Source organism: Heterodontus francisci, chromosome X, assembly GCF_036365525.1.
Source record: "Heterodontus francisci isolate sHetFra1 chromosome X, sHetFra1.hap1, whole genome shotgun sequence".
In the NCBI taxonomy this organism is placed as follows: domain Eukaryota; kingdom Metazoa; phylum Chordata; class Chondrichthyes; order Heterodontiformes; family Heterodontidae; genus Heterodontus; species Heterodontus francisci.
The window spans coordinates 12,632,626-12,660,605 of NC_090421.1; the positions used below are offsets into that span (position 1 = coordinate 12,632,626).

At 48.1% G+C, this 27,980-nt stretch overlaps 1 protein-coding gene across 7 annotated transcripts in view; it reads left to right on the forward strand.

The window, feature by feature from the left end:
* slc26a10 (solute carrier family 26 member 10) overlaps positions 1–27,980 on the forward strand; it is a 249,493-nt gene that overhangs the window by 57,495 nt on the left and 164,018 nt on the right. For 2 of the 7 annotated variants that reach the window (XM_068024698.1, XM_068024693.1), the window contains 7 exons: positions 5,761–5,830; positions 7,517–7,696; positions 15,218–15,272; positions 18,273–18,361; positions 20,532–20,586; positions 21,701–21,807; positions 24,428–24,728. In XM_068024698.1, the coding sequence (XP_067880799.1) occupies positions 5,761–5,830; positions 7,517–7,696; positions 15,218–15,272; positions 18,273–18,361; positions 20,532–20,586; positions 21,701–21,807; positions 24,428–24,556 (685 nt within the window). In that variant the 3' untranslated portion in view covers positions 24,557–24,728. Of the gene's footprint in view, positions 1–5,760; positions 5,831–7,516; positions 7,697–15,217; positions 15,273–18,272; positions 18,362–20,531; positions 20,587–21,700; positions 21,808–24,427; positions 24,730–24,749; positions 26,700–27,980 lie in introns of those variants that run through there. The other 5 variants (XM_068024695.1, XM_068024696.1, XM_068024699.1 and 2 more) reach the window with 4 other exon arrangements.

Sequence of the window (27,980 nt, forward strand, 5' to 3'; positions counted from 1 at the left end):
GGAGTCAGGGAGTTGTGTCTGGGAGACCTGCAGGAGTCAGGGATTTGTATCTGAGACACCAGCAGGAGTCAGGGAGTTGTGTCTGGGAGACCTGCAGGAGTCAGGGATTTGTGTCTGGGAGACCAGCAGGAGTCAGATTTGTGTCTGGGAGACTAACAGGAGTCAGGGATTTGGGTCTGGGAGACCAGCAGGAGTCAGGGATTTGTGTCTGGGAGATGAACAGGGGTCTGGGATTTGTGTCTGGGACACCAGCAGGGGTCAGGGATTTGTCTGGGAGACCAGCAGGAGTCAGGGATTTGTGTCGGGACACCAGCAGGAGTCAGGGATTTGTGTCTGGGACACCAGCAGGGGTCAGGGATGTGTGTCGGGACACCAGCAGGAGTCAGGAATTTGTGTCTGGGAGACCAGCAGGCTAATTCAGGATGGCGGCCTGCTTCACAGATCTGCTGGCCAATCAGAGGGCTGGTCGGTTCAGCAGCCTCAGTAGCGCCAGTGGGCAGCCAAGCTGCGGAGCTCGCTGCTGCTGGCATTGGGAAGATGTTCGGCTCCCCTCCCATCGCCTTCCCCTGCCATATTACCAGCCCTCTCGCCTCGCAGCCTGATGCCAGTGAGCTGGGAAAATTCAGCCCTTAGATTTAACTGCACCATGTCCAGTTGCATTTCAAAGGAGCATTGCCACCCTCTAGTGACCAGATGAAGAACTTCAGGGCAGGTCACCTCTCAAATAACATTGACTCAGTACTTGTCAAAGGGCTGCTGCTACTGCCCCTCAGTGGTGAGTGTAACCATCACATGCTGGCCAGGACCCTGTAAAGCATCCAGAACATGCCTGTTTTCCAATTTGGATTTCAGGTGAAAAGAAATAGAGATTTTATATAAAATAAAAACAAGAAATGCTGGAACCACTCAGCAGGGCTGGCAGCATCTGTGGAAAGAGAAGCAGAGTTAACATTTCGGGTCAGTGACAGCAAAGGGGCGGCACAGTGGCGCAGTGGTTAGCACCGCAGCCTCACAGCTCCAGGGACCCGGGTTCGATTCCGGGTACTGCCTGTGTGGAGTTTGCAAGTTCTCCCTGTGTCTGTGTGGGTTTCCTCTGGGTGCTCCGGTTTCCTCCCACATGCCTAAGACTTGCAGGTTGGTAGGTAAATTGGCCATTATAAATTGCCCCTAGTATAGGTAGGTGGTAGGGAAATATAGGGACAGGTGGGGATGTGGTAGGAATATGGGATTAGTGTAGGATTAGTATAAATGGGTGGTTGATGGTCGGCACAGACTCGGTGGGCCGAAGGGCCTGTTTCAGTGCTGTATCTCTAAACTAAACTAAACCCTTCTTCGGATTTTATATTGTGCATTTTGAAAGCTGAATATTGCAAAATATGATCAGGCAAATCGTATGCAACACTGCTTAATTTGCAGCATTTGGGAAAAAATATCTTTTTATTTTGATGGTGGAAGAACGCTTGTGTCAAAATTTAATATTCCACCATTTCAGGCCATATTTGTCATAAGAACTAGGGAACAGTCAGGGGCAATTATGCATCTCCTGTCATGATACACCTGGCAGAGTACATGACACATTGTGAGAGTTATTAACAAGAGTCACAGATCTATGGGTCTTCATAGAAGTTCTCATTAGAACCATAGAGGTAAAAATGCAGAAAAGATCATTCAGTCCATCCTCCTGGCTTTTTGTGAGAACAATACAAAACCAGCCCCCTGTCTCCTGCTTTAAATATTCATCCAATTTTCCCTGAAAGGCTGCCTTAACCACTCCCTGTAACAATAACTCTGCATAAAGAAATGTCTCCTTTCTTCCCTCTTCAATGTCTTAATAATAACTGAAATGGAGGATAGAAGACCAAAGAGATGTGATTGGAATGAAGTTTTGTTTCCAAATTATTTTGCTCCATTCTGCTCTAATTGGAACATTGGAACAGGAGGAGGCCGTTCAGCCCCTCAAGCCTGTTCCACCATTCAATGAGATCATGGCTGATCTGTATCTGCCTTCTACCCGCCTTGGTTCAGTAACCCTTAATCCCCTTACCCAACAAAAAACCCCTCAGTTTTGAAATTTTCAATTGACACCCCCTCCCCCACCTTCCACCAACCCCGCATCCTCAGCAGCTTTTTGGAAGAGAGAGTTCCAGATTTCCACTCTCCTTTGTGTGAAGAAGTGCTTCCTGACATCGCCCCTGAACGGCCTGGCTCTAATTTTTAAGGTTATGCCTCCTTGTTGTGGACTCTCCCACCAGAGGAAATAATTTCTCTCTATCTACCCTATTAACTCCTCTTATGAACACCAATCGGAGCTTCCATCTTGTACAAGTGTCACCTGTCTTGTGTACTTTAAAATAATTGTTGGAAGGATTAGAGGGGAGTTAGGGAGTAATGTTTTCACCCAGATGGGTGGTGGGGATCTGGAACTCACTGCCTGAAAGGGTGGTGGAGGTAGAAACCCTCATTGCATTTGAAAAGTACTTAGATATGCACGTGAAGTGTTGCAACCCACAAGGCCACAGACGAAGAGGTGGAAAATGGGATAACTTTTTGAGCTGGCACAAACATGATGGGCCAAACGGCCTCCTTCTGTGCCATACATCTTCCCATGGTTCTAAGATTCTATGGAGTTCTGCGCCGCCACAGAAACAACGCTGTGTTAATGTGCCTGGATCGTATCAAAGCTGCATTCACACTGCAGGATGGCAATCATACTGGTCAAGGTCTGTCTGCCCATTCCACCTTCCGCTTCCCTACCAAATTTCCAGCTCTATGCACTCGTTGTGGTTTCGCTTGGAATGGGAAATGACCAGCACTGCAGCGGAATGTTTATGCCTGCATCATTCCAATTGCATTTCCTTGCTGTTGCATTTAACTGGCTCCAAATTTCAGATGGAAGACACAAAATACTGCAGATGCTGGAAATCTGAAATGCAAACAAAATCGGCTGGAAATACTCAGCAGCTCAGGCAGCCCAGTCTCATTGAGTTTCTTTGTAAATCTCAACGATTAGGTAGGGTTTAATACGGGGATTTGAACTGTGTTGTGATGTACTGCCACCCTTAAAATTTACAGAATAATTTTAATCATGCGTGGCACATGCGTCTTATTTAAATAAAAAACTACTTTGGAAACATCTGGAAAGAAAGGCTTGCATTTATATAGCGCCGTTCATAACCTCAGGATGCCACAAAGCGCTTTACAGCCAATGAAGTACTTTTGAAGTGCAGTCACTGTTGTAATGCAGGAAATGTGGCAGCCAATTTGTGCACAGCAAGATCCCACAAACAGCAATGTGATAATAACCAGATACTTTTTTTTTGGTGATGTTGATTGAGGGATGACTATTGGCCAGTACACCAGGGAGAACTCCCCTGCTCTTCTTAAAAATAGTGCCATGGGATCTTTCACACCCACCTCTGGGGGCAAATGGGGCCTCAGTTTAACATCTCACCTGAAGTGCAGCACTCCCTCACTACGGCATTGCAAGTGTCAGCCTAGATTATGTGCTCAAGTCTCTGGAAAGGAACTTGAACCCACCACTTTTAAACTCAGATAAGAGAGTGTCACCCACTGAACTATGGCTGATGCTTGTAATTTGAAGCAGTAAGACAAAATCAGCTTTGACTTGGACTTTGACTAATAGACTGAACACTGATGGGTTGCAATGATAAATATTGCAAAAGGGTGATGAATTCACTCCTTTGGAATTGAAAGCACTAGCTATTCAGTCACAGCTGCTCAATGAATTATAAGAGAGTCTGATAAATGTAAAAGAAAAACTGGCACTCTTCAGAACACGTAGATCAATAACAGGGAAGGTTAGTGTGAGATCACCTCACCTTCATTTCTATCATATATGTTATCATAATTTTTCCACCTCATTCGAATTCATTATGGACTATACCTCCATGGTACGATATTTCATCTACGAGGAGTGACTATCAAGAGCTAGAGTCAGCCACGGAGCCGCTGCTTATGAGCATAATCCATCTGACTTCTCTTCCTGCTCCCACACCGTTACCTCTGTTGTCCCCCAAGGATCTATCCTTGGTCCCCTCCTATTTCTCATCGACATGCTGCCCCTCGGCGATATCATCTGAAAGCACAGTGTTAGTTTTCACATGTACGCAGACGACACTCAGCTCTACCTCACCATCACTTCTCTCGATTCCCCCCACTGTTGGTAAATTATCAGACTGCTTGTCCAACATCCAGTACTGGATCAGCAGAAATTTCCTCTAATTGAACATTAGGAAGACTGAAGCCATTTTCTTCAGTCCCTGTTCCAAACTCCATTCTCTCGCGACCGAATCCATCCCGCTCCCTGGCAACAGTCTGAGACTAAACCAGACTGTTCAAAGCCTTGGTGTCATATTTGACCTCAAGATGAGCTTCTGACCACATATTCATGCCATCACTAGGACCGCCTATTTCAACCTCCGTAACATCGCCCAACTTTGTCCCTGTCTCAGCTCATCTGCTGCTGAAACCCTCATCCATGCCTTTGTTACCTCTAGACTTGACTATTCTAACACACTCCTGGCTGGTCTCCCACATTCTACCCTCCGTAAACTTGAGATCATCCAAATCTCTGCTGCCCGTGTCCTAACTCACACCAAGTCCCGTTCCCCTATCACCCCTGTGCTCGCTGACCTACATTGGCTCCCGGTTAAGCAACATCTTGGTTTTAAAATTCTCATTCTCGTTTTCAGATCCCTCCATGGCCTCGCCCCTCCCTATCTCTGTAACCTCCTCCAGCCCCACAACCCTCCAAGATATCTGCACTCCCCTAATTCTGCTGTCTTGTGCATCTCTGATTTTAATCGCTCCACCATTGGCGGCCATGCCTTCAGTTGCCTAGGCACTAAGCTCTGGAATGCACTCCCAACCTCTCTCCACCTCTCTTTCCTCATTGAAAACACTCCTTAAAACCTACCTCTTTGACCAAGCTTTTGGCCATCTGCTTTAATATTGTCTTATGTGGATTGGTGTCTAATTTTGTTTTATAATGCTCCTGTGAAGCACCTTGGAATGTTTTATTACATTAAAGGCGCTATATTAACATAAGTTGTTGTTATTTCAAATGAAATGTTAAATCCAGGCCCCGTCTGCCTTCTCATCGAAAAGCAGGTGAGTTCTGCTCAATATTTATCCCTCAGCACACATCACAGAGACAGATTTTTTAAGAAGAAAAAAAAAGAATGTGGATTGGTGTCTAATTTTGTTTTATAATGCTCCTGTGAAGCACCTTGGAATGTTTTATTACATTAAAGGCGCTATATTAACATAAGTTGTTGTTATTTCAAATGAAATGTTAAATCCAGGCCCCGTCTGCCTTCTCATCGAAAAGCAGGTGAGTTCTGCTCAATATTTATCCCTCAGCACACATCACAGAGACAGATTATCGAGCAATCTATCGTATTGCTGTTTGTGGGAGCTTGCTGTGCGCAGATCGGCTGTCACGTTTCCTACATTACAACACTTCAAGAAGTACCTCATTGCCTGTAAAGTGCTTTGGGATTCCTGAGGTCTTGAAAGGCACTAGATAAATGCAAATCTTCCATTCCTTTATGATACTGGAAGCTAAATGCTGACTTGCTTCTAACAAGTATTGTGACTTCAAAATGGAACTGCGTCAGCTGCTTCTGAAAGAAATTATTTGATCCCTGCATTAGTGAAGGTTAACAACAGGGGGTGCTGTTGATGCAGGTTGCCACGGCAGAAACATCCACTGCTAACCTTTCTTACTGGGCTTTACAGTGCTGGATGTTCCGTGCTGGGCCGAGCCTCAAACACAGAGATTTACAGACCTGTGGAGAAGAATGGTATGGTAAGTTATCAATTATAGCAACATCAAGGCCCTATCATGTCCCTGGCTGACTGTCAGGGCTAAGGCAAGCCAGCAGGCTATATTCAGCAGTGTCTACACTGATGGGAAGCAGTGCACATAAATCACAGATGATGATGCCGTTCCATTCCCCCCACAGTCTTTGCTATTATGATCATAATGTTTAAGCAGTGGAAATGTTTTTGCCCTCTCAATGTGCCCTCCTGTCCTCAATTGCCTCATACTGGAGTCGTTTCAATACGCTGGGAATCCTCTGGTACCTCATCAAAGTGGCCATTTTTCACATATGACCCTGAATAGTGAGTATCAAAAGGCAATTCGACCATAAGGGCATCACAACTGAGCCCAAACTTGGTCTCACCTGACATACATACACGTAGATGCACGAATAACACACAGACATGTGCACACACACTCACAAACAGAACAATGTTTCAAGGTAGTTGCTTTGGATTGATACATGGCGTTGACTTTGGGGTGATCCGTCAATCAATTCAATAGCATCATCAAAAAGAAGTCTGAAATTAGTGAAAGGACACCTCGTCAGGCATGGGTACGTTGAGGTACCAGTTACCGGTGCCCGAGAGAGGTGGGATGCCAGTCCATGGCTGTGCTTTCCTACCCAGGGAGTTTCTCCGAGTGATCAGAAGCAGGAACACTGTGTGATTTACCCACCCCCGCCCTTCTCCCTAGCCCAGGAGCACTGCAGCCAATTGTGGCATCCTTTGGCCTGATTGAGATCAGCTAAGTGAGCACTGACTTGGAACTTCCCTGATCTGGACAGCCCAGTATCACTGTGTGGGGTGAAATCGGACACAAAACAGGCGGGATTGCTTTTCCTGACCATTTTCTCATCCTTGTTTTCAAATCCTTCCATGGCCTCACCACACACGCTGTAACCTCCTCCAGCCCCACAACCCTCCGCGATATCCGCACTCCCCTCATTCCAGCCTCCGGCGCATCCCTGATTTTAATCGCTCCACCATTGGCGGCTGCACCTTCAGTTGCCTCGGCCCTAGACTCTGGAATACTCTCCCTACATCTCTCCGCCTCTCCACCTCACGTTCCTTCTTGAAAACCTACCTCTTTGGCCAAGCTTTTGGTCGCCTGACCTAATATCTCCTTATGTGACTCAGTGTCAAATTTTGTTTTATAATCGCCCTTAGGAAGTACCTTGGGACGTTTCACTACCTTAAAGGTGCTATATAAATATAAGTTGTTGTTATATGACATGCCTGATATTCAGTTCTACTGATGTCAACAGATCTGAATATGAGGCAGAGCCTATAACGGGTAGTGATGCAACTGCCTGATTTATGTAATTGTTCATGTCCAGATTCCCCTCTCAGATTGATATTAGGCTTTGGGGAGCTGCTGCAGAGTTTCATACAGGCTTGCTCACTTCCCAGTTTAAAGAAATAAGATGTCAAAAAGGACAACTGAGCTTCTTTGAATGAGTGCGGCACTCCACTAGTTATAGCTTGTAACCTTTGATGTGGCACCCCCGCCCAACCATCTACGATCATTTCCACTTTTTTATCTTTCTCTGTGGACGTAAACATGTTGTTCTAACAAGGCATGTTGCTGCTTAACTTTAACACTCCTGTTGCCCAGTTCGTGAATGTCAATTCTGTCCCAAGTACTTCAGCTGTTCTCATTCCATTGCAGTGCCATGAAATTCCCGGTCTGAAGATAGTAGCTTACAATGCTCCCATTTACTACGGAAATAAAAACTTCTTCCGAGATACCATGGCTAAGTTAATTGGATTGACGCAAGACAAGATCAAAAAGAGGGAAAAGGCAAAGAAAGCACTGGAGACCGCCAACAAGATGGCAATTACCACCATCGTACGTCTGCTTAGGTTTCCTTTCTTGTTTGTGTGCACGTTTGTTTCCATATGTGTGGCTGTATGCTTGTGCATGTGTGTGAATATGTATGTTGATGGATACGGGTTTGTGTGTGTTTGTGTGCAGGTTATTTGTGTGTGCGTACATGTTTAACAAAGTTTCAGATCGTTCTGCGGCTGAAAAAAACAACAGGTCCCCACCCTGGCCCCACAGAAGTTCAGTCAGTGGTTAATGATGAGTCAGTTTCAAGGTCTTTCTACATTACCTCAATGGAATCAAAATAATTCATGCAATGCGTATTAGACAGAGAATCAGGTCATTGGATTTTATTCTCTGTTCAGCAATGCAACAGAAAAGCATTCTGCAGAATGTAATGCCGTACTATTTTGGGCATTGTCCCATCAAACACTCCCAGGACAGGTACAGCACGGGGTGAGATACAGTGAGAAAAAAAAAAAAAAACGGGGTTGGAAAAAAGAAAAAAAAAGAAAAAAAAGGAGAAAAAAAAACGGGGGTTAGATACAGAGTAAAGCTCCCTTTACACTGTCCCCATCAAACACACCCAGGAAAAAAAAAGAAAAAAAAAAGAAAAAAAAAAAACGGGGTTGGAAAAAAGAAGAAAAAAAGAAAAAAAAGAGAAAAAAAAACAGGGGTTAGATACAGAGTAAAGCTCCCTTTACACTGTCCCCATCAAACACTCCCAGGACAGGTACAGTACGGGGTTAGATACAGAGTAAAGCTCCCTCTACAATGTCCCCCATCAAACACTCCCAGGACAGGTACAGCACTGGGATTGGCTGCTCTCTGATTTGGGAGCCTGAGTGCATCAACGAGGTGCAGCTGACTGTGGCTGTGTGCAGAGGTTGGAGGCTGCAGGCTGTGTGACTGCTGCAAGAGGGAGATTCAAACTGAAACAAAAGTTTTTTCCAAATTTCAACAAAGGAAGGAAGGCAAAGAACTGGAAGCTTTTGTGAGTTTGTTTTATCCTGAAGTCTTTTTCATTGATTGTTGGGGGTGGGGAAAAGAAGAGACCTGAAGACCTTGGGTGGGGCTGCATTGTTCAATAGGGAGCTCCTGTGTTTAACATCTTTGGATAGGGAGCTCCCTCCCCACCTACTAAGCCTGGGACAGCTGGAGCTGCCCAGGTGAAGAGACTTCTCTTATCTGAACATCGAAGGAGGCGTGTGCCTTGGCAGCTTACAGCTGACCCAGGTGAAGACATCACCCCACCCTCCCAACTGGAAGACCAGCTACAAGACTTCTTTAAAATACCAACAAAGACTGATTCCTCCTGGCCTTCCTCTCCCTCAGCCTCTTCCCCTGTGCTACATCCTTTAAGTGTTTCTTTTCTGATTTATTGTATTTGCTCTTTTTTTTTTCTCTCAACAAAGTGCCTGTAACTCTTCTACCCCATGACTTCTCAGTCCTCTCCGGTGGCGGGGCCCTCCTATGCTGCAGCAGCTGCGACAGCTGCTCCTGTGGCCCCGTCACCATTTAAAATCTTAACATCAAAGCATGGGGTGAAGAGTTACACCCATCCTAATATGACTATTGAGGCTTGTGTTAAGGCAATGGCCGTGGTTGTCGGCCCCTCGGCCATTGTTGCAGCCTCAAAGATGTATGGGAAGGCTGTGTTCTTCCTGAAGACCGAGCGGGCTGTGTTCCTCGCCCTAAGTACGGGGCTCACAGTGGGTGGGATTTTCCTGCCAGTGGACCCTCTGGGGGCCACTGCACATCGGGTAACCTTGTCAAACGTCCCACCCTTCATTCCTGATGAGCTCCTCCTCCCCCACCTACACCATCTGGGGGAGGTGAGGTCAGGGATCAGCCCAGTCCCGCTCGGTCTTCGGGAGCACAGCCTCCGACATGTGTACTCCTTCCGCCGCCAGCTATTCATGCAGCTGGCGCGGGAGGAGGTCTTGGAGGGCCACTTCGGTATAGAGTTTCAGGGGACGGCCTACCTTCTGGACCTCGGATGGGGAGTGGTGCCAAGTCTGCAAGGGGGTGGGGCATGTTCGTAAGAACTGCCTCAACCTCCCGGCCGCCAGCTCCACCTCGGCGGCCCAGAGTGGTTCCACAGCACCTCCTCCCACTCCCCCCACACATCCAATAGATACCGCTCAGTCGGTTCCGGAGGCTGTGGTTTTAACAGCCTCCAGCGGGGAGGGGAGCTTTCGTCCGAGCGGAAGGAAGACGCGGGGAAAAAAGAAACATCATGAGGCGCGTCCCCTGGACACATTGACTCAACCCGAGCCTGAGCTCAGCCCAAAGCCCATTCCCATGGAATCCACCTGTCCCAGGGCTGGGCTCAGGCCCAGGGTGACTAAAAAGGAAAAAAAGGGTGCGGAGGCCTCTGATGACATGGAGGTCTCTGAGCCTCCGCGCCCTAGTGGGAAAAAGAGGAGAAGGCACCCCTCCACAGAAATAACACAGGGCCCAGAGGCGCAGGGCCCATCTGTTGGAGGGGAGCTGCCTCCTGTTTCGGGTCCTCAGGTTCCCCCTACTGCCACCACCAAGGCTACAAAGTCCGGGCAGGAGCTCCCTATTCCTCAGGATGGAGGGGAGGGGAAGGCCCCGGTACATGAGGCCCCTCCTGAAGGAGTAAGTGGGGCCCTGCTTGTGATGGGGGAGCCTGGGGACGCCGCCCATTCCGCCACTGCTACTGGGTCGGGTGCCCTAAATGAAAGGGAGGGCGACGCCCCAGAGGGTCAGCCCTCCCAGCCGGAGTCCACCACGAACCAGGAGACACCCGACCTGGTGAAAACTGAGAATGCTGCCCCATCTGCTGGACCTGTGGGTGCTGGCGGAGCGGGAGATGGCCTCCTCTCTCCGCCTCTGGTCTCGGCTCCTGCTGGATTTCCGGAGTCGGGATCTTATGTCTCCCCTGGACCACTCATTGGCCTGGGGACGGAGGTGGAGGGGGTCCTGCGCTGCTGGTACCCACAGGCTCCAGTTTCACAATAGAACCCAGAGAGGACTCCTCCGCCATCGATCCTGGGGGTGGGATCGTGATGGAGGCGGGACCAGCTGGCGCGGCTGGGACGTCCGCCCCACAGTGTGTGGTGGATGTGTCGGCCGCTGGCGGTGACAACCTGGAGCAGGATGGGGATTCGGTGTGTGTCACGCAGGATGATCTTGATTCCATCGCCAGTGAGGTGGTGGAGTCCCTCGTGCCTCCCACCGAATCTCCTCTCATCCCCAAAGCGGAACTCCGGGATTTCCTCGCGGCTTGCAGGGGTTGCCACGATAAAGTTCAGTTGGCCCTCGGCCTTTGGACGAATCTGGTGCTGATCATCCAGTCCGTCCTTGCCGCCCTGAAGAAAGCGGGCAAGCGCACGGGCGTGAAACTGGTTGAGAGGCGCCGGTTTAATGTGTTCCTCAATGGGTTGCTGGGGGAGTGGAAGGCCAGGTGCACTTCCACTCCCTCCTCACAGTGAGGTGTTGGTGACGGGTTTTAAGTACCTTTGACATGAAGATAACCATAGCCAGCCTCAACATCAACGGCAGCAGGGGGTCTCACCGCAGATTTCACAATCTCTCAGTCCACAGGGAAGGGAGATACGCGGTGAGCTTTCTGCAGGAAACCCACACCGTTCCGGGAGACGAAGCCACCTGGCTCCTGGAGTGGCAGGGTGGGGTCTACATGAGTCACCTCACCCCTATTTCTAGTGGGGTGGCTATCTTGTTGGCCCCAACTTTTCAGCCGGAGATCTTGGGGGTCAAGGAGCTAGTGCCGGGCCACTTGCTCCACCTCGCCGTTCGCCTGGGTAGCGTGCCACTCCACTTTGTGAACGTGTACGCGCCCAGGCCCGGCGCGTTGCAAGCGCGCTTCTTTGAAGAAGTGTCCGCTCTCTTGAGCTCCATCGATAGCGGCGAGTGCATCATCCTCGGGGGGGATTTTAACTGCACCCTCAAGGTGGGGGATCGCTCCGGTCCCCAGCGCGGCCAAGCGTCAGTGGAGAAGTTGAGGGGACTGATCAGCTCCCTTAACTTGGTGGACGTCTGGCCGAATCTCCAACCCGACTCCAGCGCCTTCACGTGGAGGTCTGGAGGAGGAGGGTCCCGAATCGACCGCCTCTACTTTTCGCAGGCGTACGTCTCCCGCGTCTCGGCGGCCTCCATGCGGCTGGTGCCGTGCTCGGACCACCACCTGGTGTGGGCGGAGTTCACTCCGCTCCGCACGCGGGCGGGGTCCCCGTACTGGCACTTTAACAACCGGCTGCTGGAGGATGAGCGATTTCGGGACTCGTTCTGTCGATTCTGGGCCGACTGGAGAAGGAAGCAGGGGGGCTTCCCCTCCTTGAGGCTATGGTGGGAAGTGGGCAAGACTCACATCCGCGTCTTCTGTCAGGAGTACGCGAAGGGGTCGACCAAGAGGCGGGAGGCCGAGAACGGGCGCCTTGAGAGGGAGGTGCTCGACTTGGAGTCCCGCCTCGGTCATGGCGTCGCGGACCCGGCCCTGTGGCAGGCGTACAAAGAGAAGAAGGGCGCGCTGAGGGACCTGCAGCTCATAGGGTCCCGAGGCGCGTACGTGAGGTCGCGGATCCAGATCCTGGAAGATTTGGACCGCGCCTCACCCTTCTTCTAGTCGCTGGAAAAATGGCGGGGTGTCCGTAAGCAGCTCGTCGAGCTGCTGGCCGACGACGGATCCTCCATCATGGATACTTATTACAGTGCGTTGTTCTCTCCGGATCCGTCCAGCGAGGATGCGCGGAGTGTTTTGTGGGAGGACCTGCCGCAGGTCAGCCCGGAGGGTTCCGAAGGATTGGAGGCTCCGCTCACATTGGCGGAGCTGACTGGCGCCCTCCACCAGCTCTCCAGGGGCAAATCCCCAGGGCTGGATGGGTTGACCGTGGAGTTCCTCAGGGCGTTCTGGGACGTCCTGGGGGACGATTACGCGCGGGTCCTGGGGGAAAGCCTGGCGACCGGGGAGATGCCCCTCTCGTGGCACAGGGCGGTCATCGTCCTGCTGCCGAAGAGGGGCGATCTCCACCTGCTTATAAACTGGCGTCCGGTCTCCCTCCTCAGCACGGATTATAAGATCTTTGCCCGGTCTATGTCTACCCGCCTGGGCTCCGTGCTGGCCCATATGATCCACCCCGACCAGTCCTACACAGTCCCGGGCCGGTCCATCCAAGACAACATCCACCTGGTCCGGGACCTGATCCATCTTTCCCAGAGGACTGGTCAGTCGGTCGGATTTCTCTCCCTCGATCAGGAGAAGGCGTTCGACAGTGTGGATCACGAATACCTTTTCGGGACTCTGCGCGCTTTCGGACTCGGGCCGCATTTCGTGGCCCGTGTCCGACTTTTATACGCCGCCGCAGAGTGTCTAGTCAAAGTTAACGGGTCCTTGACGGCACCCCTTCGCTTTGGGAGAGGAGTGCGTCAGGGATGCCCCATGTCCGGCCAATTGTATACCATCTGCGTGGAGCCCTTCCTGTGCCTGCCTCGCAGGAGGTTGACGGGATTGGCTCTGCACGAGCCGGCCATGCGGGTCGTCCTCTCGGCTTATGCCGACGACGTGCTCCTCGCAATCACAGATCCCGTTGACCTGCGGAGGATGCGCGACTGCCAGCAGACCTTTTCTGCCGCGTCCTCCGCGAGGATCAATTGGGAGAAATGTTCCGGACTCCTGGTGGGTCAGTGGCGGGTGGACTCCCTGCCGGAGGAGATGACACCTTTTGCGTGGAGCACCATGCACCTCCTCTATCTGGGAGTCCATCTTAGCCCCGCTGAGGAAGCCTGGCTGGCAAACTGGCAGGAGTTGGAGGCGAAAGTCACCGCTCGGCTGGGGCGCTGGACAGGACTGCTCCGAATGCTTTCCTACAGGGGCCGAGCATTGGTCATAAACCAACTGGTGGCCTCCATGTTGTGGTACCAGTTGGTCACTTTGGCCCCGCCCCCTGCATTTGCCACCAAGATCCAGAAGAAACTCGTCGATTTCTTCTGGGGCAAGAGGAAACACTGGGTCTCTGCCGTGGTCCTGAGTCTCCCGATTGAGGAGGGCGGTCAGTCGCTGGTGTGCGTCCGCACCCAGGCTGCGACTCTCCGCCTTCCGACCCTGCAGAGATACCTGTACGTCAAGCGTCATCCCAGATGGTGTGCGCTGGCGACGTATTTTTTCCGCCAGTGTCACTGCCTTCAAGACGACACGCAGCTCCCGGTGGAGTCAGTTAGCCGCGCCTCTCTGAGGGAGTTGCCTGTCTTTTACCGGGATCTATTCCGAGTCTGGAACATGGTCGCCTCCAGTCGGGGTGTTCCGACGGTCCGGCGGGCGGAGGAGTAGCCGAAACCCCCGGGACGCCCCTCACTGCGGGTGGCGAGGGTGCTCGGGAGTGCGGAGCGATCCCGGCCAAGCTGACCGCCGCTCGGACGGAACTGCTCATCGGACCCAGGCCCCGAAACCCTCCTCGGGAGCCGGTCCCGCACAACCCGAGCCGCCTCTCGGAAATGCCCTCCGTGCCATTCCAATCGGCGCGGAGGGGTTTCCTGTATGGGCTGCTCCTGCACACTCTCCACTTCCTCGCCCTCGCAGCCGACCGGACACGCCCTGGTGGTCCGCGTTGCCATCTGGCGGCGAGGGGAAACCCCGATGGAGGTCTCTCTAGTCTTCCCCCTTTACATCGGGGACCTGGGGTGGAGGGTGCTGCACAGAGCACTCCCGTGCAATAGACTTTTAAGTAGGTTCACGGACTCCCAGGCCGCCTGTACTTTCTGCGGCCTGGGCGAGTCCGTGTTCCACGTATATACGGAGTGTGCGAGGTTGCAGCCCCTCTTTGAGTATCTGAAGGGGCTGCTCCTCAAATTCTGGCTGCACTTCAGTCCCACGCTCCTGATCTTTGGGCACCCGGTGCGGAGGAGCTTGGGCCAGGAGGAGGATCTCCTTGTCGGTCTGCTCCTGGGCCTGGCCAAGGTGGCAATTCACAGGTCCAGGTTGCGGGCCGTCGGGGGTTCCGTCCTCCCCGATTGCCTGCCCCTCCTCCGCGGTTACGTTCGCACCCGGGTGTCCCTGGAGAAGGAGCATGCGGTGTCCGCCGGTATGCTTGAGGCCTTCCGCGACCGGTGGGCACCGCAGGGACTGGAGTGCATCGTCGACGCCGAGAATGGCATTTTAATTTGAGTTTTGTTTATTTATCTGGTTTTAATAAAGTTATTTTAAAATTATGTATATAAAGGAGGCCTGAGGAATAAAGGCCCCCTCGACATAGAATAAGGAGAAGAAAAAAAACAGGGGTTCGATACGGAGTAAAGCTCCCTCTACACTGTCCCCATCAAACACTCCCAGGACAGGTCTGACACATTTCCTTTTCCCACAGTGGCGCATCTGGGTTTGAGTGAAGTAGGATATTAGACTCAATTTATGTACCTGCATAAATTATTCATTGGGAAGAGGAGAATGTTAAGGATCATGGATTCTTTGGCTTGGTCTCCATGGGAGAGAAAGGCCTGATTTGTCACACACACAGTGTTGTAGAAACTGTATTAAATCTTGGGATATAATTTAATACTTTTTTGCAGGATAATGGACTCACCCATCCTAACTACTCAGCAGAAAACAACTCATCAACCTCAGGTACTGATGTAAAAAAGAAAGTTTGCATTTGCAATTTTCCATTGCTTAATTATTTTGAAATATGCAACTTAGTTTAATCTTTTAAATTTTCGATTTATGATCTATAAAAAGCTATGATCTAGCCTGATGGGGCTGCCTGCTTATCTGATATCTGTTGCCTTGGCCTAGCCTCAATTAAGCCACTTCAGGACAAATAAAAGTTATTTTTTAACCACAGCTTGCTGACATTTGAGGGTTGTAGAGAGAGAGATCCATAGAGACATCCAGAGAGACAGAGAGATCCAGGGAGAGACAGAGACAGAGACAGAGAGAGAGAGAGACATCCAGAGAGACAGAGACAGAGAGAGAGAGAGAGACATCCAGAGAGACAGAGACAGAGAGACAGAGACAGAGAGACAGAGACAGAGAGATCCAGGGAGAGAGAGAGAGACAGAGAGAGAGACAGAGACAGAGAGAGAGACAGAGACAGAGAGAGACAGAGACAGAGAGAGACAGAGAGATCCAGGGAGAGACAGAGACAGAGAGAGAGACATCCAGAGAGACAGAGAGATCCAGGGAGAGACAGACAGGGAGAGAGAGAGACAGAGAGACAGAGAGAGACAGAGATCTAGAGAGAGAGATCCAGGGAGATTCAGAGAGAGAGAGAGAGAGCGGGACACAGATCCAGAGAGAGGCACATATCCAGAGAGAGACACAGATCCAGAGACACATATCCAGAGAGAGACACAGATCCAGAGAGCAACAGATCCAGAGAGCAACAGATCCAGAGAGCAACAGATCCAGAGAGAGAGACAGAGACAGAGAGAGAATGCAAGATGGAGAAAGAAAGAGAGCCAGGGGGAGAGGAAGCCAAAGAGGTAGACAGAGAAAGACAGAGAGACAGAAACAGAGATAGAGGGAGCCAGAGAAAGAAAGATGAAAAAAGAGCTAGAGAGACAGAGAGAACAAAAGAGAGAGAGAGAGAAAGTTAAAGATGGAGCGAGACAGAAACAGAGTTAGTGAGAGAAAGATGGAGAGAGAGAAAGACAGAGACAGGAAGACAGAGATAAAAAGAAATGGTGTTGGTATACTTAAAAGAAAGTTCATAAAACAAGTACGGAAACATGTGACTATCCATGTTGAAGCAGGCAGTGTTGTGGTGGAAATTGGTAGTGTCTTCTCCCCTGTGACACTGTGATTGCAGAATATAGCCGAGATCATTGTGATACTATCTATATAAGTCTTTACACAAACTTTTGTTTCCTTCCCATCTGTATTGTTGGTGCTGCCTTGTGCTTCATTGCTGTAGACACTGTTCTATGGGATTTCAGTTGCTCTGTCAGTGCTTCTCAAATTCTGGAACAAATACCATGTACCCTTGGGGGTTTATTCATTTTAAATCCTGTTGGTCTGTCTAGGATTTCTCATTTATTATAAGGTCATTGATCATACTTGGAATATCTTTATGTGGAGAGGACAAGTTGCTCAACAGGGTTGCTCATGTCTTGCTTCTGAACATTTGGAGGAAATATTTATTCAGAATATTTACTATTTTGTGCTCATCCTCTGTTTCAAATACATTTATATCTTTATGGTTTTAACCTCTTCTCTGACTACACTTCTGCTGTTGGGATACAGAAAGAATGTCTTCCCGTTAAGCTTAACTTCAGCTGCCAGGCCAGTTTCCAGGTCTCTCTTTGCGTCTCTGATCACCATTTTAATATGTTTCTGTACTTCCTTATATTCATCTTGGTGAGACCCTTTTCCTTTGTTCTTGCAGGACTTCACCAAGCTATTTTCCCTCTTTATCTGACTTTTGTTTGCAACGATCATGCTTGTTTAATCTGAACTTGTTGGTATTGAAAAGGTTTTGATCCTATATGCTCAGCATTACACCTTTAAAAGTGTTCCCCTTGTCTTCTACGAACAGGGAACAACCTACTCCAAACTATTTTCTTTAATCGTTCCCTCATCTCATTAAATTTAGCCCTTTTAAAATGGTATACTTGGCCGTTGGTCTTAGGTGTTTCAGCCTCCCAGAGTGTGCCAAACTTCACTCGCCAGGCCCCTCACCACTTCCCAACCACCCCCTACCAAGAGTGCTACAGATTCCATTCCATGTACATTTTCTGGGCCACCTACGAATACCAACTCAAGACTGGCATTGCCTCTTGTGTCTTTTGATATTTGGGTTAAGGAGCAGCTGTCACACACAACATCTACCAACTCCAACTCGAAACCACTTGGGTTTTTTGAAATCTCCCAGGAAAGTAATTTTACTGTTCTCAAATGTGTGTCCCATCTCTGTTAGCAGGCTGAAGGACTGTGGGGTGAGGGGTGGCAGCAGAACCAAAAGAAAGACTTGCATCTATACGGCACCTTTCACAACCTCCAGAAGTCCCAAAGCTCTTTACAGCCAATAAAGTATTTTTGAAATGTTTAGTCACTGTTGTAATGAAGGAAACACAGCGGCCAATTTGCGCCCAGCAAGATCTCACAAACAGGAATATGATAATGACCAAATAATCTGTTTTTTGTGATGTTGGTTGAGGGAGAAATATTGGCCAGGACACTGGGGAAAACTCCCCCGCTCTTCTTCAAAATAGTGCCAGGGGATCTTTTGCATTCACCTGAGCAGGCTTGTGGGGCCTCGGTTTAATGTCTCATCTAAAAAAAATGACTATTTTAATAATGCAATACTCCCTCAGTACTGCCCAGGAGTGTCAGCCTAGATTTTTGTACCAAGTCAATAGGGTGGGACTCGCAATTCACAACCATCTGACTCAGAGGCAAGAGTTCTGCCCACTGAGCCACGGCTGACACCAATTCCTGTCCTCACCCGATTTTGCTGGTGTCGAACATTGCCCCCCCAAATCTGGGGACTCGTTTGCTAAACTTTCAATTGTTTGCTAATTGTTTGCCAAAGGTTTTTGACAACACAATTGAGAGCATTGAATTCATTTTAACAGCTCAGCAGTGTCTTTTTAAGTACTAATGTATATGTCGCTCTTTGTCTGGCAGGTACGCAGGATGAAAAGATTCAGTCAGTGGTAATCGACTGTAGTAGCGTCATATTTATTGATACAGCTGGAGCGAGATTATTTGTTCAGGTAATCAACTGACTGCAGAGCCCACACAAAAAGGGGCAAAGTTCAGAGGTCAAATTATTCGCAACAGTTCAATGTGAGCATGTCAGAAATCGCGCTTTCCAGAGAAAGACGTCCGCTCATTCAGTGAGCATGCCCAGTTGGCATGAAGCTGTTTACCCAGTACTCGTAAGTAGATCATTGGCATCTGGTTACAGGGCAAAAGAGGTGGTTCAAGCTTGTTAGATCACTGTATTGGGGACACTTTTGGATGTCCATCCTTTCAAATGACAACGAGGCGTTGGTGAGGGTTCAGACAAAACCATCTTGGAGCATTTTGTTTTGTTACTTTCTCTTCGGATATGGGTAATGCAGGCAAGGTCAGATCTAGTTGTCCTGGCGATGGTGGGCTGCCTTCCTGTATTGCTGCAGCCCTATTTACTGAACTTCTTAGCTTGCTAGACCACTTGAGAAATCATAAAAGGTCGACCTTGAAATGGGACTGGAGTCACACGATGTGAGCTAGTTAGATTTTTACAACCATCTGGGACCTTTTGTAGTCATTGTTTTCCCAGGAGTAGCCAAGAAATTCAGTTATGATAACTGGCCACAAATGGGATTTGAACTCGCATGCTGGGTACGTTAGTCCAGTAGCATAACAAGTACACTATCATACCCCGACAAACTCACTCAACTAAGCGTGTTTTCCTTGGGCACAAGAAAAAGTTACAGGGAATGTGATCCAAGGTTTTAAAATGACAAAGAGGAGCTGTTAATGTAAATATAAAGTAGACTATTGAATTTCCATTTTGAATGTAGAATTAGGGGACATAAATACAACGACCGAAATTTTACGTTGGGTGGGAGGCCCCGCCCACTGGCCAAAAAGTCAAGGGCGAACCTGCCTCTGCCAGGCCTGGCAGCCACGCTACGATTTTACGTGGCCCAGGACCGTAATTGGCCTCAGGTAGGACTTCCACCCATCTGAGGCAGGAAGTCCCACCTTCAAGCGCTGTCGGCCAGTCAGTGGGCCAGCAGCTCTCAGTCCCAGCAACACCACTGGGAGTGGTGGCCACTGCTAGGACTGCACCCAGCCACAACAGGATCATGGAAGCCGGCCCCGGAAGAAAGGTAAGTTTTTGGGGCCTCGCCGGGGACAATCGCGGCAAGGCAAGGGGGGGTGGGGGTTGGTTTGTTGGTTGAGAGGGTAGAGTACTGTATTTCAGTGGTGGGAAGGTGGGACTTCGGGGGGGAAGGCCCCTTCGTGGGGGACAGGATGCCCAATCAGGAGGGTCCCCCCCCCAAGCCCGCAAGGAGGCTGCCAGGTTTTGCCTGGTGGCATTCTGGGGGCCTAAGGCGCCTGCCGGCTGCTGGTAAAATACCAGTGGCAGCAGGAGGAGGCCCTTAAGTGGCAGTTAATTAGCCACTTAAGGGCCTTGATTGGCCTGGGGCGAGCAAGCCGTTTCTCCCCGCCGTTGCCCCTCGGAAAATTGCAGCAGGGGCAGGAAGGCATCGGGAACAGACACCCCACCTCCCACTTAATTTTACAATCCCCCCCGCCCCCCACCACCAGCCCGCTCCTGTGGGGGAGGGGGGGCCTAAAGTTCCGGCCCCCTCAATGTTTCAATAGCCCCCAGGGTTTACCCTGGTTAACTTCTTCCACCAGTTTAAAAAACCCACTCAACTTTCATTTCTAATGTGGGATTTATAATGGGCAAATGATCCAATTGGCAACTTAGAGTAAGCCGGTAAAGGTGGAAAGAACCCCTTTTAAAGTTTGTCAAAATTAAACACAAGAAGCTGAAATTATCATTAAAATGTCACCATGATATTGCATCAGAATATTTATATATCAGGAAAACAGGTCACAAATGAACAGAGTCTGAAGCTCCCACACTCCAACCAACCCCAAGTTCCTTCTGTCCTTTCTTGAACCTTACAAAGTATTTACAGCACAGAAACAGACCACTCGGCCCATCTGGTCCATGCCAGTATTTATTCTCCACACGAGCCTCCTCCCACCCTACTACATCTCACCATATCAGCATTTCACTCTATTCCTTTCTTCCTCACATATATATCTAGCTTCCCCTTAAGATGCCAGTGGGGTGTCTCAAGTAAATATAATGCTCAGGGGCACTGCTCCGGAAAATTAACAGTTAGTCTTACATGCTCCAATGGTCTTATTTTCCAGATGTGTGTGGAGTGTCAGAAAGCCAACATGTGGGTCTATCTAGCAGAATGCAACAGTAAGTATTACAGTAACATGATCTCCATGCCATATCATCTGTTAAGATGTCTTCCTTTAGGTATCAGTTGAGTTTTGGCTTGGGATATTGAATTGATTGTATTATGGCGATCTGACAATCCACTTCAGTGTAATTTAAGTCGTCTGAAAGAGCTCCCCTGATGACCTGGCAGAAGAGATAAATGTGCCATATGGTGCGTTGCATGGCACATGCAGAACAGGAAAGTTCCAGGGGCAGGGAATGGACTCGCAGACAGAGTGAAACAGACCGACAGAGAGAGAGAAAGAGAAAGTTAATGGAGAATGAAAGAGAGCGAGGTGGGGAATTAATTCAGAGAGAGGAAAGCCTTGATGGCCAAGGAATTGCACTGAGAGAGGGCAAGAAATGTTACTTCTAATTTCCCCCAGCTCATGCTGGATCTCTTTTTGCCCTCCTCCCAGTTCACTCGAACACTCTTCCTCAATTCAAGCTGGATAATGAGCTTACACCCAAGGAACTTAATCTGACACGGAAGGTGGTCAAATCAATCACCTTTAGCTTGGTTACTTTCCTCATCCCATTGACCTCCTAAACTTTGAGACATCGAGAAACTGAAAGCAATCAAACCATTACAGTATTAACTTATAGAGGTAAAAAACAGAAAATGCTAGGAATACTTAGCAGGTCTGGCAGCATTTGTGGAGACAGAAACAGAGTTAACGTTTCAGGTCAGTGACCTTTCATCACAACTGAAAGAAGTTGGAGATTTAACAGTTTCAGCAAGTACAGAGGCAGGGAAAGGGGGAGGTGGAAAGAACAGAAGAGAAGGTCTGTGATAGGGTGGATTAAATTACTCGCTTAAATCCTGTTAAATCTCCAACTTCTTCCAGTCCTGACGAGAGGCCTGAAACGTTAACTCTGTTTCTCTCTCCACAAATGCTGCCATACCTGCTGAGTATTTCCTGCCCTTTCTGTTCTTACTTCAGACTTCCAATATCTGCAGTAGTTTGCTTTTATTTTAGATTATAGAGAGTTAGAGAAAGGCTGCAGTTCGAATGTAAGGACTCAGGCCCTTCTAAATATGTGTTCAGTGATTCTTCTGCAGTTACAAATGTCTTTGTTCTTTGTTTTCCAGAAGATGTTTTGAAAATATTGACGTGTAGTGGCCTACTTAACCACCTTCGTCCAGAGCAGATCTTTGTAACAGTTCACGATGCTGTTGTCTACGTAGAGCAGATGAAGGTAACAATCTTTCTGAAGGAGTTCTCACCTGTTTTTGTTCCCTAAGCTTGGCCCTCCCGACACATTCTGTAAGATTTTCTGCACGAGGCAGAGTGCAGCACAAGATCAGGTTAAATTTAATTCAACAGGCTTTATTCAGCTTCAAACCACCTCCCCGCTTCCCCTAAAATACTGCCTCACACAGTAGCTGCCTCTTGACAGCTGAACTTTGAATCCCTCCTTATTTTTAAGACCAGGGGCATTGGATCCCGATGGGAGGAAATGTCCATAGTGAAAGAGCCCTGTTATTGCATTTCCCCAGTCACATGACACATCGCCAAGCGTGCCACCTTAGAGAGGGCACCACTAATAACACAGGAAGGATTGCCCCTCCCAGACTCATATTTTTAACAAATAACAGTAGTATAAAGTAACTGGTAGCTGTTTGATCAGCACCAAATAATATAAAATGTACCCTGCAGTGCCCGGCAGTGGCAGAGAGCGTCCAGTCAGCACAGTCTAAAGCTTGAAATATCGGGAAGCAGTCAGAGGAAACACTCAGGTTGGGGTAACTCCAACCTAACCCGCCCAGTCTGATTTTACTGTCCATCGACTTATGAGTGACAGACAGGATCCCTTCGACTTCCTGCCGGGTGGGTTACATGAAAATGATCCCCAATGTGTAAGGGTCCTACTTTGAAATGGGCTGGTGGGAAAAAAGTAGGGCTGGCAAGCCCCGCCCTCATAGGACTATCTTCCCCCTTAAAGCCTCGACCCCTCCTATTATCTCTCAGGGAGAGGCTGGTCAACCCAAACTGATCTTTAAAAGAAAAAAATAACAGATTTAAATGATGAGGTCAGGAGCAAACAAAACCAAAATTCCATGCCGTGCCCATTGGTGACAGAACATAGGAACAGGAGGAGGCCATTCAGCCCCTCAAGCCTGTTCTGCCAATCAGTTTGATCATGGCTGATTTGTATCGTAACTCTATCAACCCTGGTTCTGTAACTCTTAATCCCCTTACCCAACAAAAATCTATCAATCTCAGTTTTGAAATTTTCAATTGACCCCCCACCCCTCCCCCAGCCTCAACAGCTTTGTGGGGGAGAGAGTTCCAGATTTCCACTACCCTTTGTATGAGGAAGTGCTTCCTGACATCAACCCTGAATGGCTGAGCTCTAATTTTAAGGTTCTGCCCCTTTGTTCTGGACTCCCGCACCAGAGGAAATAATTTCTCTCTATCGACCCTATCAATTCCTTTAATCATCTTAAACACCTCAATTATATCATGTCTTAATGTTCTATACTCAAGGGAATACAAGCATAGTCCATGAAACCTGTCCTCATAATTTAACCCTTTTCGCCCTATTATCATTCTGGTGAATGTGTGCTGCATCCCCTCGCAGGTCAACATATCCGCCTTGAGATGCGGTGCCCAGAACTGAATGCAGTTCTCCAGATAGCCCGTTGTATGACTTTCTAAGAAGGCCATTAGCTGGTAGACAGCGTATTCTGATATTTAAGGGTTGCATGTGCACAAACATAGGTAAGCAGTCTGGAAAAGACAAAGCAAGAGTAAAGGTGGAGAACGGAATGGGTCCAATATGATTCCTCATCACTCCATTAGTGCAAAGCTCATGTCAATAAAGCGAGTCAAAACTCAGGAGATATTTCCAGGGCATGTCACTGGAATGGAAAGGTTTTTCTAATCTATAAACACATTGACAGGGTTCAGAGAAGATAGACAAGGAACGATTCCAGGATTTGGGATAATAAGGTATGGGGGCAAAGAGGATTGAGCGGGACGTGTTTTTTTAATGGAAAAAGCGGCAGAATCGCCTGTCTTCAACACAGTTGACTTCATGAGTGGGCGCAAAGTGTACAGTTCCTGACAATGAGGAGCCAATTATGAGCCACCTGCAATGGGGACGCTTCCCAAGCAGGTACCATGCTACTTGGCCGGCATAAATGGCAAAAGGTTTGCTAGTTCAGCTTTGCAGTGCGCAATGTTTGAGGAAAGCGCTTGAGTACCAAGCGCAGAACAAAAAAGGCGATTTACAAACCAGGTGCCGTTCGTGCTGGGAGCCTCCCAAAGACGCTAACACATGTTCAGTACGGGGTGGTGGTGAGCAGGGTGATGATTTGCTGCAGCGCAAAACCCTGCAAACCTGTACTACTTGCCCACGTGTTGCATGATCTTCTGCCTGTAGCCTGCAATTTTGCATAAAACATCCCACAGGCAGTGAAAGCACCTATTTCTGAGGAGATCAGAACGGTAACAAATCACAAAATCAGCGGGCTGTACATGGGCAGTGGAATGGGCAGGCTTGATGGGCCTACTGGCTTGTTCTTAATTGTGTTTTCTCACAGTTCCTCAGCCTCTTCCCATAATTAAGTGACCTAAAACATTGTTTTTCTCCTTGAATCTTTTCTGCAACTTCTATATATTCTTATAACCATGATCACCACACACCCGTACCGAGAACTTGCGTAGTGCTTCGTAGAGGCTTATATTGGATCCTAGACTTGACCTTCACAGGTCTACATATTAAATTTCCTGTTACAACTGTTGCTTTACTCATTTAACGCTTGGTCAGCTATTATCCTTCTCTCCTGATTGACCCCATTTGTTCATACAAGGAACTAGCCTATGGGGTAGTGAAAAGCTGCAGTGGACGGCAGAGAATCAGGTGTGTCAAGAAAGCAGAGAAAGAATTAAGTGGAGATGCCAGCAGATTGCCACAATGGGGAAGCAGCTGCCACTGGTGACTAGCAAGCGGCATTTTCTAGCTCTGCTCCTTCCACAAGTCAACATGCTCATGTTCAGTGAACAGGAAGCAAGCCAGTGTACGAACTCAACTTAAACAGGAATAGTAAATGGATGGCCTGTGCTGAATCTGAATCACTGAAAAGCAATCCACAAGATTTGAAAGTATCTATTTGATTATTTTTCTTTTTTTAGGAAGCATCATCACAGAAAAGCACGACAATTTGGGTATGAAAGATTCCCGTGGACTTTCTGCTCAATAATCGCTGTAACCAAGCACTTAAAGGACAATTTCAAGGTCCTGCATGACCACAGTGGCCTTTCAAGGATACTCGAAATGAAATAGATAGGTTCTTCCAAGCTAGAATGGAGAATGAGACTTATTTTCTAATCTAAAAGGTGTAGCATTTTGCTAACTGAATACAGCTACAGATCAAGCTGTATAAAATGGCTTCTTAGGGACTGAATCAAAATGGCTATCTAAAGCAAATCGCTCTCTGGTTCAAGTGACAGGTCACACTTTAAAAGCCGGAAAGTCAGCTTTCACTCCCCCACAACTGAAGTTGGCATTTGCCATTATCTAACCCAGATAAGATTTTCGTGAGTTGTGCAGAGTGAATCGGGGCTGTCACAGTGATAGTGAATGAGATAAAGACCGATGATGTGGAGTGATTGGTTAAAGGGGCACCTTCTTCATGAAAGTGTTTGGCAACACAATATTGGAGATGGAGGTATGGAAGTTGGGGTTGAGAAGAACGAAGCCCGTGTCTGCATGGGCAGGGTGATTGAGCTGGCAACCTTGATTAAGCTGGGCATCATGGGCGTCACCAGTGTTGCTCCAGGTTGCATGCTGCTGGAAGAAGCTTCCTTTGTTTACAAACATAAAATACAACGAAACACATGGCAGTTGCCTCGAATATTATTGGCAACAGTAACATGTGGTGGACCTTTCTCTTCTGCCCACCACCCCCCGCCCCCCAAAGCAGGTTTGCCAGATGTTTTTTTTTCATGAAGGCAGTGCCCCTTTCATTTTACTCAGGAAAATTTGACTTGACTTCAATAAACTGCTGTTTCATGAGTGGCCTTGGCTACAGTAGCAATTGGTTGCTTATTGCCGGGATGGGGCCCTGTTTAGAAGGAAATTCGCGTTATTTCGCAAATTTTTAACTTTTTGTTTTTCAAATAAGACTGTGATTAAAGCCAATTAACATCAAGATTCCCTACGGCATCGTGGACTGTGTAACTGAATCAAACAGGCCGGGAAGTTCCCAGATTTGATTCACTGCCCCCTACAACTCCACCCCCACCCCAGTTCCTGCTGAGTTAGCTGACCTCTGCTGCAAACGAAGGCAATGATGTTACAGTTAATCTGAGTGCCCCCAATGGAATATGGGAACAGGAGGAGGCCTTTCAACATCTCCAGCCTGTTCCTCCATTTAATTAGATCATGGCTGATCTGTATCTTAACTCCATCCACCCGCCTTGTTTCTGTAACCCTTAACACCCTTACCTAACACAAACCTATCAATCTCAGTTTTGAAATTTTCAATTGACCCCCAGCCTCAACAGCTTTTTGGGGCAGGGAGTTCCAGAATTCCACTACCCTTTGTGTGAAGAAATGCTTCCCGACATCAACCCTGAATGGCCTAGCTCTAATTTTAAGGTTATGCCCCCTTGTTCCGGATTCCCCCACCCAGAGGAAACAGTTGCCCTGTATCTACCCTCTGAAATCCTTTAATCATTGTAGACACCTCAATTAGATGGTCAAGTTAATGGTCAAGTACTTTGCCAAGACTCGCCACTTTTCCTCACACATGAAGATTGGCCACTTGTGCGAGATGCTGACCTGCCCATTAGCTATGGCACTGTACCAGTCAACGCCTTCAGGAGAACAGGGGAAAAGAAAAAAATGCTAGGGACTATCTGTGCATAATTGAGATACCCAAGAGAGCTGAGGGGCAGAGTGGGTTTCAGAGTTGAAAGCTTATTTTCACCTGACAATGCTTAAGCACTGGCAGTGTGTTTAAACCATTCACGATTCTACTGATCCTTAATTGTTGTGTCTGATTTGCCAATGTGATTCTGTTGAAAATTCATGCCTGTAAATAAACAATCATTTATAAAGGGCAATGTTGTATGGTGGATTTTTCCAATATTTTATTAAACACCAAAATGACTGTCATCTCTTTAGATGCTGAGTATTTAGTGTGCCGCACTCCACTGGGAGGCGATGATCTACAAACATATGAATTAGGAGCGGAAGTAGGCCATTCAGCCCCTTGAGCCTGCTCCGCCATTCAACAAGATCAAGCCTGATCTGCCTGTGTTACAAATTCTACACTCCCATCTATCTCCGATAACCTTTGATTCCCTTGTCGAACAAGAATCTATCTAGCCCCGCTTTAAAAATATTCAATGATCCACATTCTGAGGCAGCGAGTTCCAAAGTCGCACAACCCTCAGAGAAAAAATTTCTCTTCATCTCTGTCCTAAAATGGCAACCCCTAATTTTAAAACAGTGACCCCCTAGTTCTGGACTCCCCCACAAGAGGAAACATCCTTTCCACATCCACCTTGTCAATACCATTCAGTATATATAAATTTCCATCAAGTCTCCCCTCACTCTTCTAAACTCCAGTGAAAACAAGCCCAGTCTGTCCAACCTTTCCTCATAAGACAACCCACTCACTCCAGGTATCAATCTAGTAAACCTCTTCTGAACAGCCTCCAATACATTCACATCCTTCCTTAAATAAGGAGACTAAAACTGCACACAGTATTCGAGATGTGATCTCACCAACGCCCTGTATAACTGAAGCATAACATCCTTACTTTTATTTTCAATTCCTCTCATAATAAAGGATAGCATTCCATTAGCCTTCTTTATTACTTGCTGTACCTGCATACTAACTTTTTGTGACTCTCGCTCTAGAACACCTAGATCCCTCTGCACCCCAGAATTCTGCAGTCATTCTCTGTTTAAGAAATACTCTGCTTTTTTATTCTTCCTGCCAAAGTGAACAACTTCACATTTTCCCACATTATACTCCATCTGCCAGTTTTTTGCCCATTCACTTAACCTATCTATATTGGTCTGCAACCTCCTTATGTCCTTTTCACAACGTACTTTCCTAGTTATCTTTGTGTCATCTGCAAATTTAGCTACCATGCCATCGCTCCCCTCATCTAAGTCATTGATATAAATTGTAAAAAGTTGAGGCCCCAGCACAGACCCCTGCAGGACTCCACTCGTCACTTCCTGCCAATCAGAAAAGGACACATTTATGCATACTCTCTGTTTTCTGTCAGGCCAGCCAATCTTCTATCCATGCTAATATGTTACCCCCTACACCATGAGCTCAGACTTTGCATAATAACCTTTATGTGGCACCTTGTCAAATGCCTTCTGGAAATCCAAGTACAGTA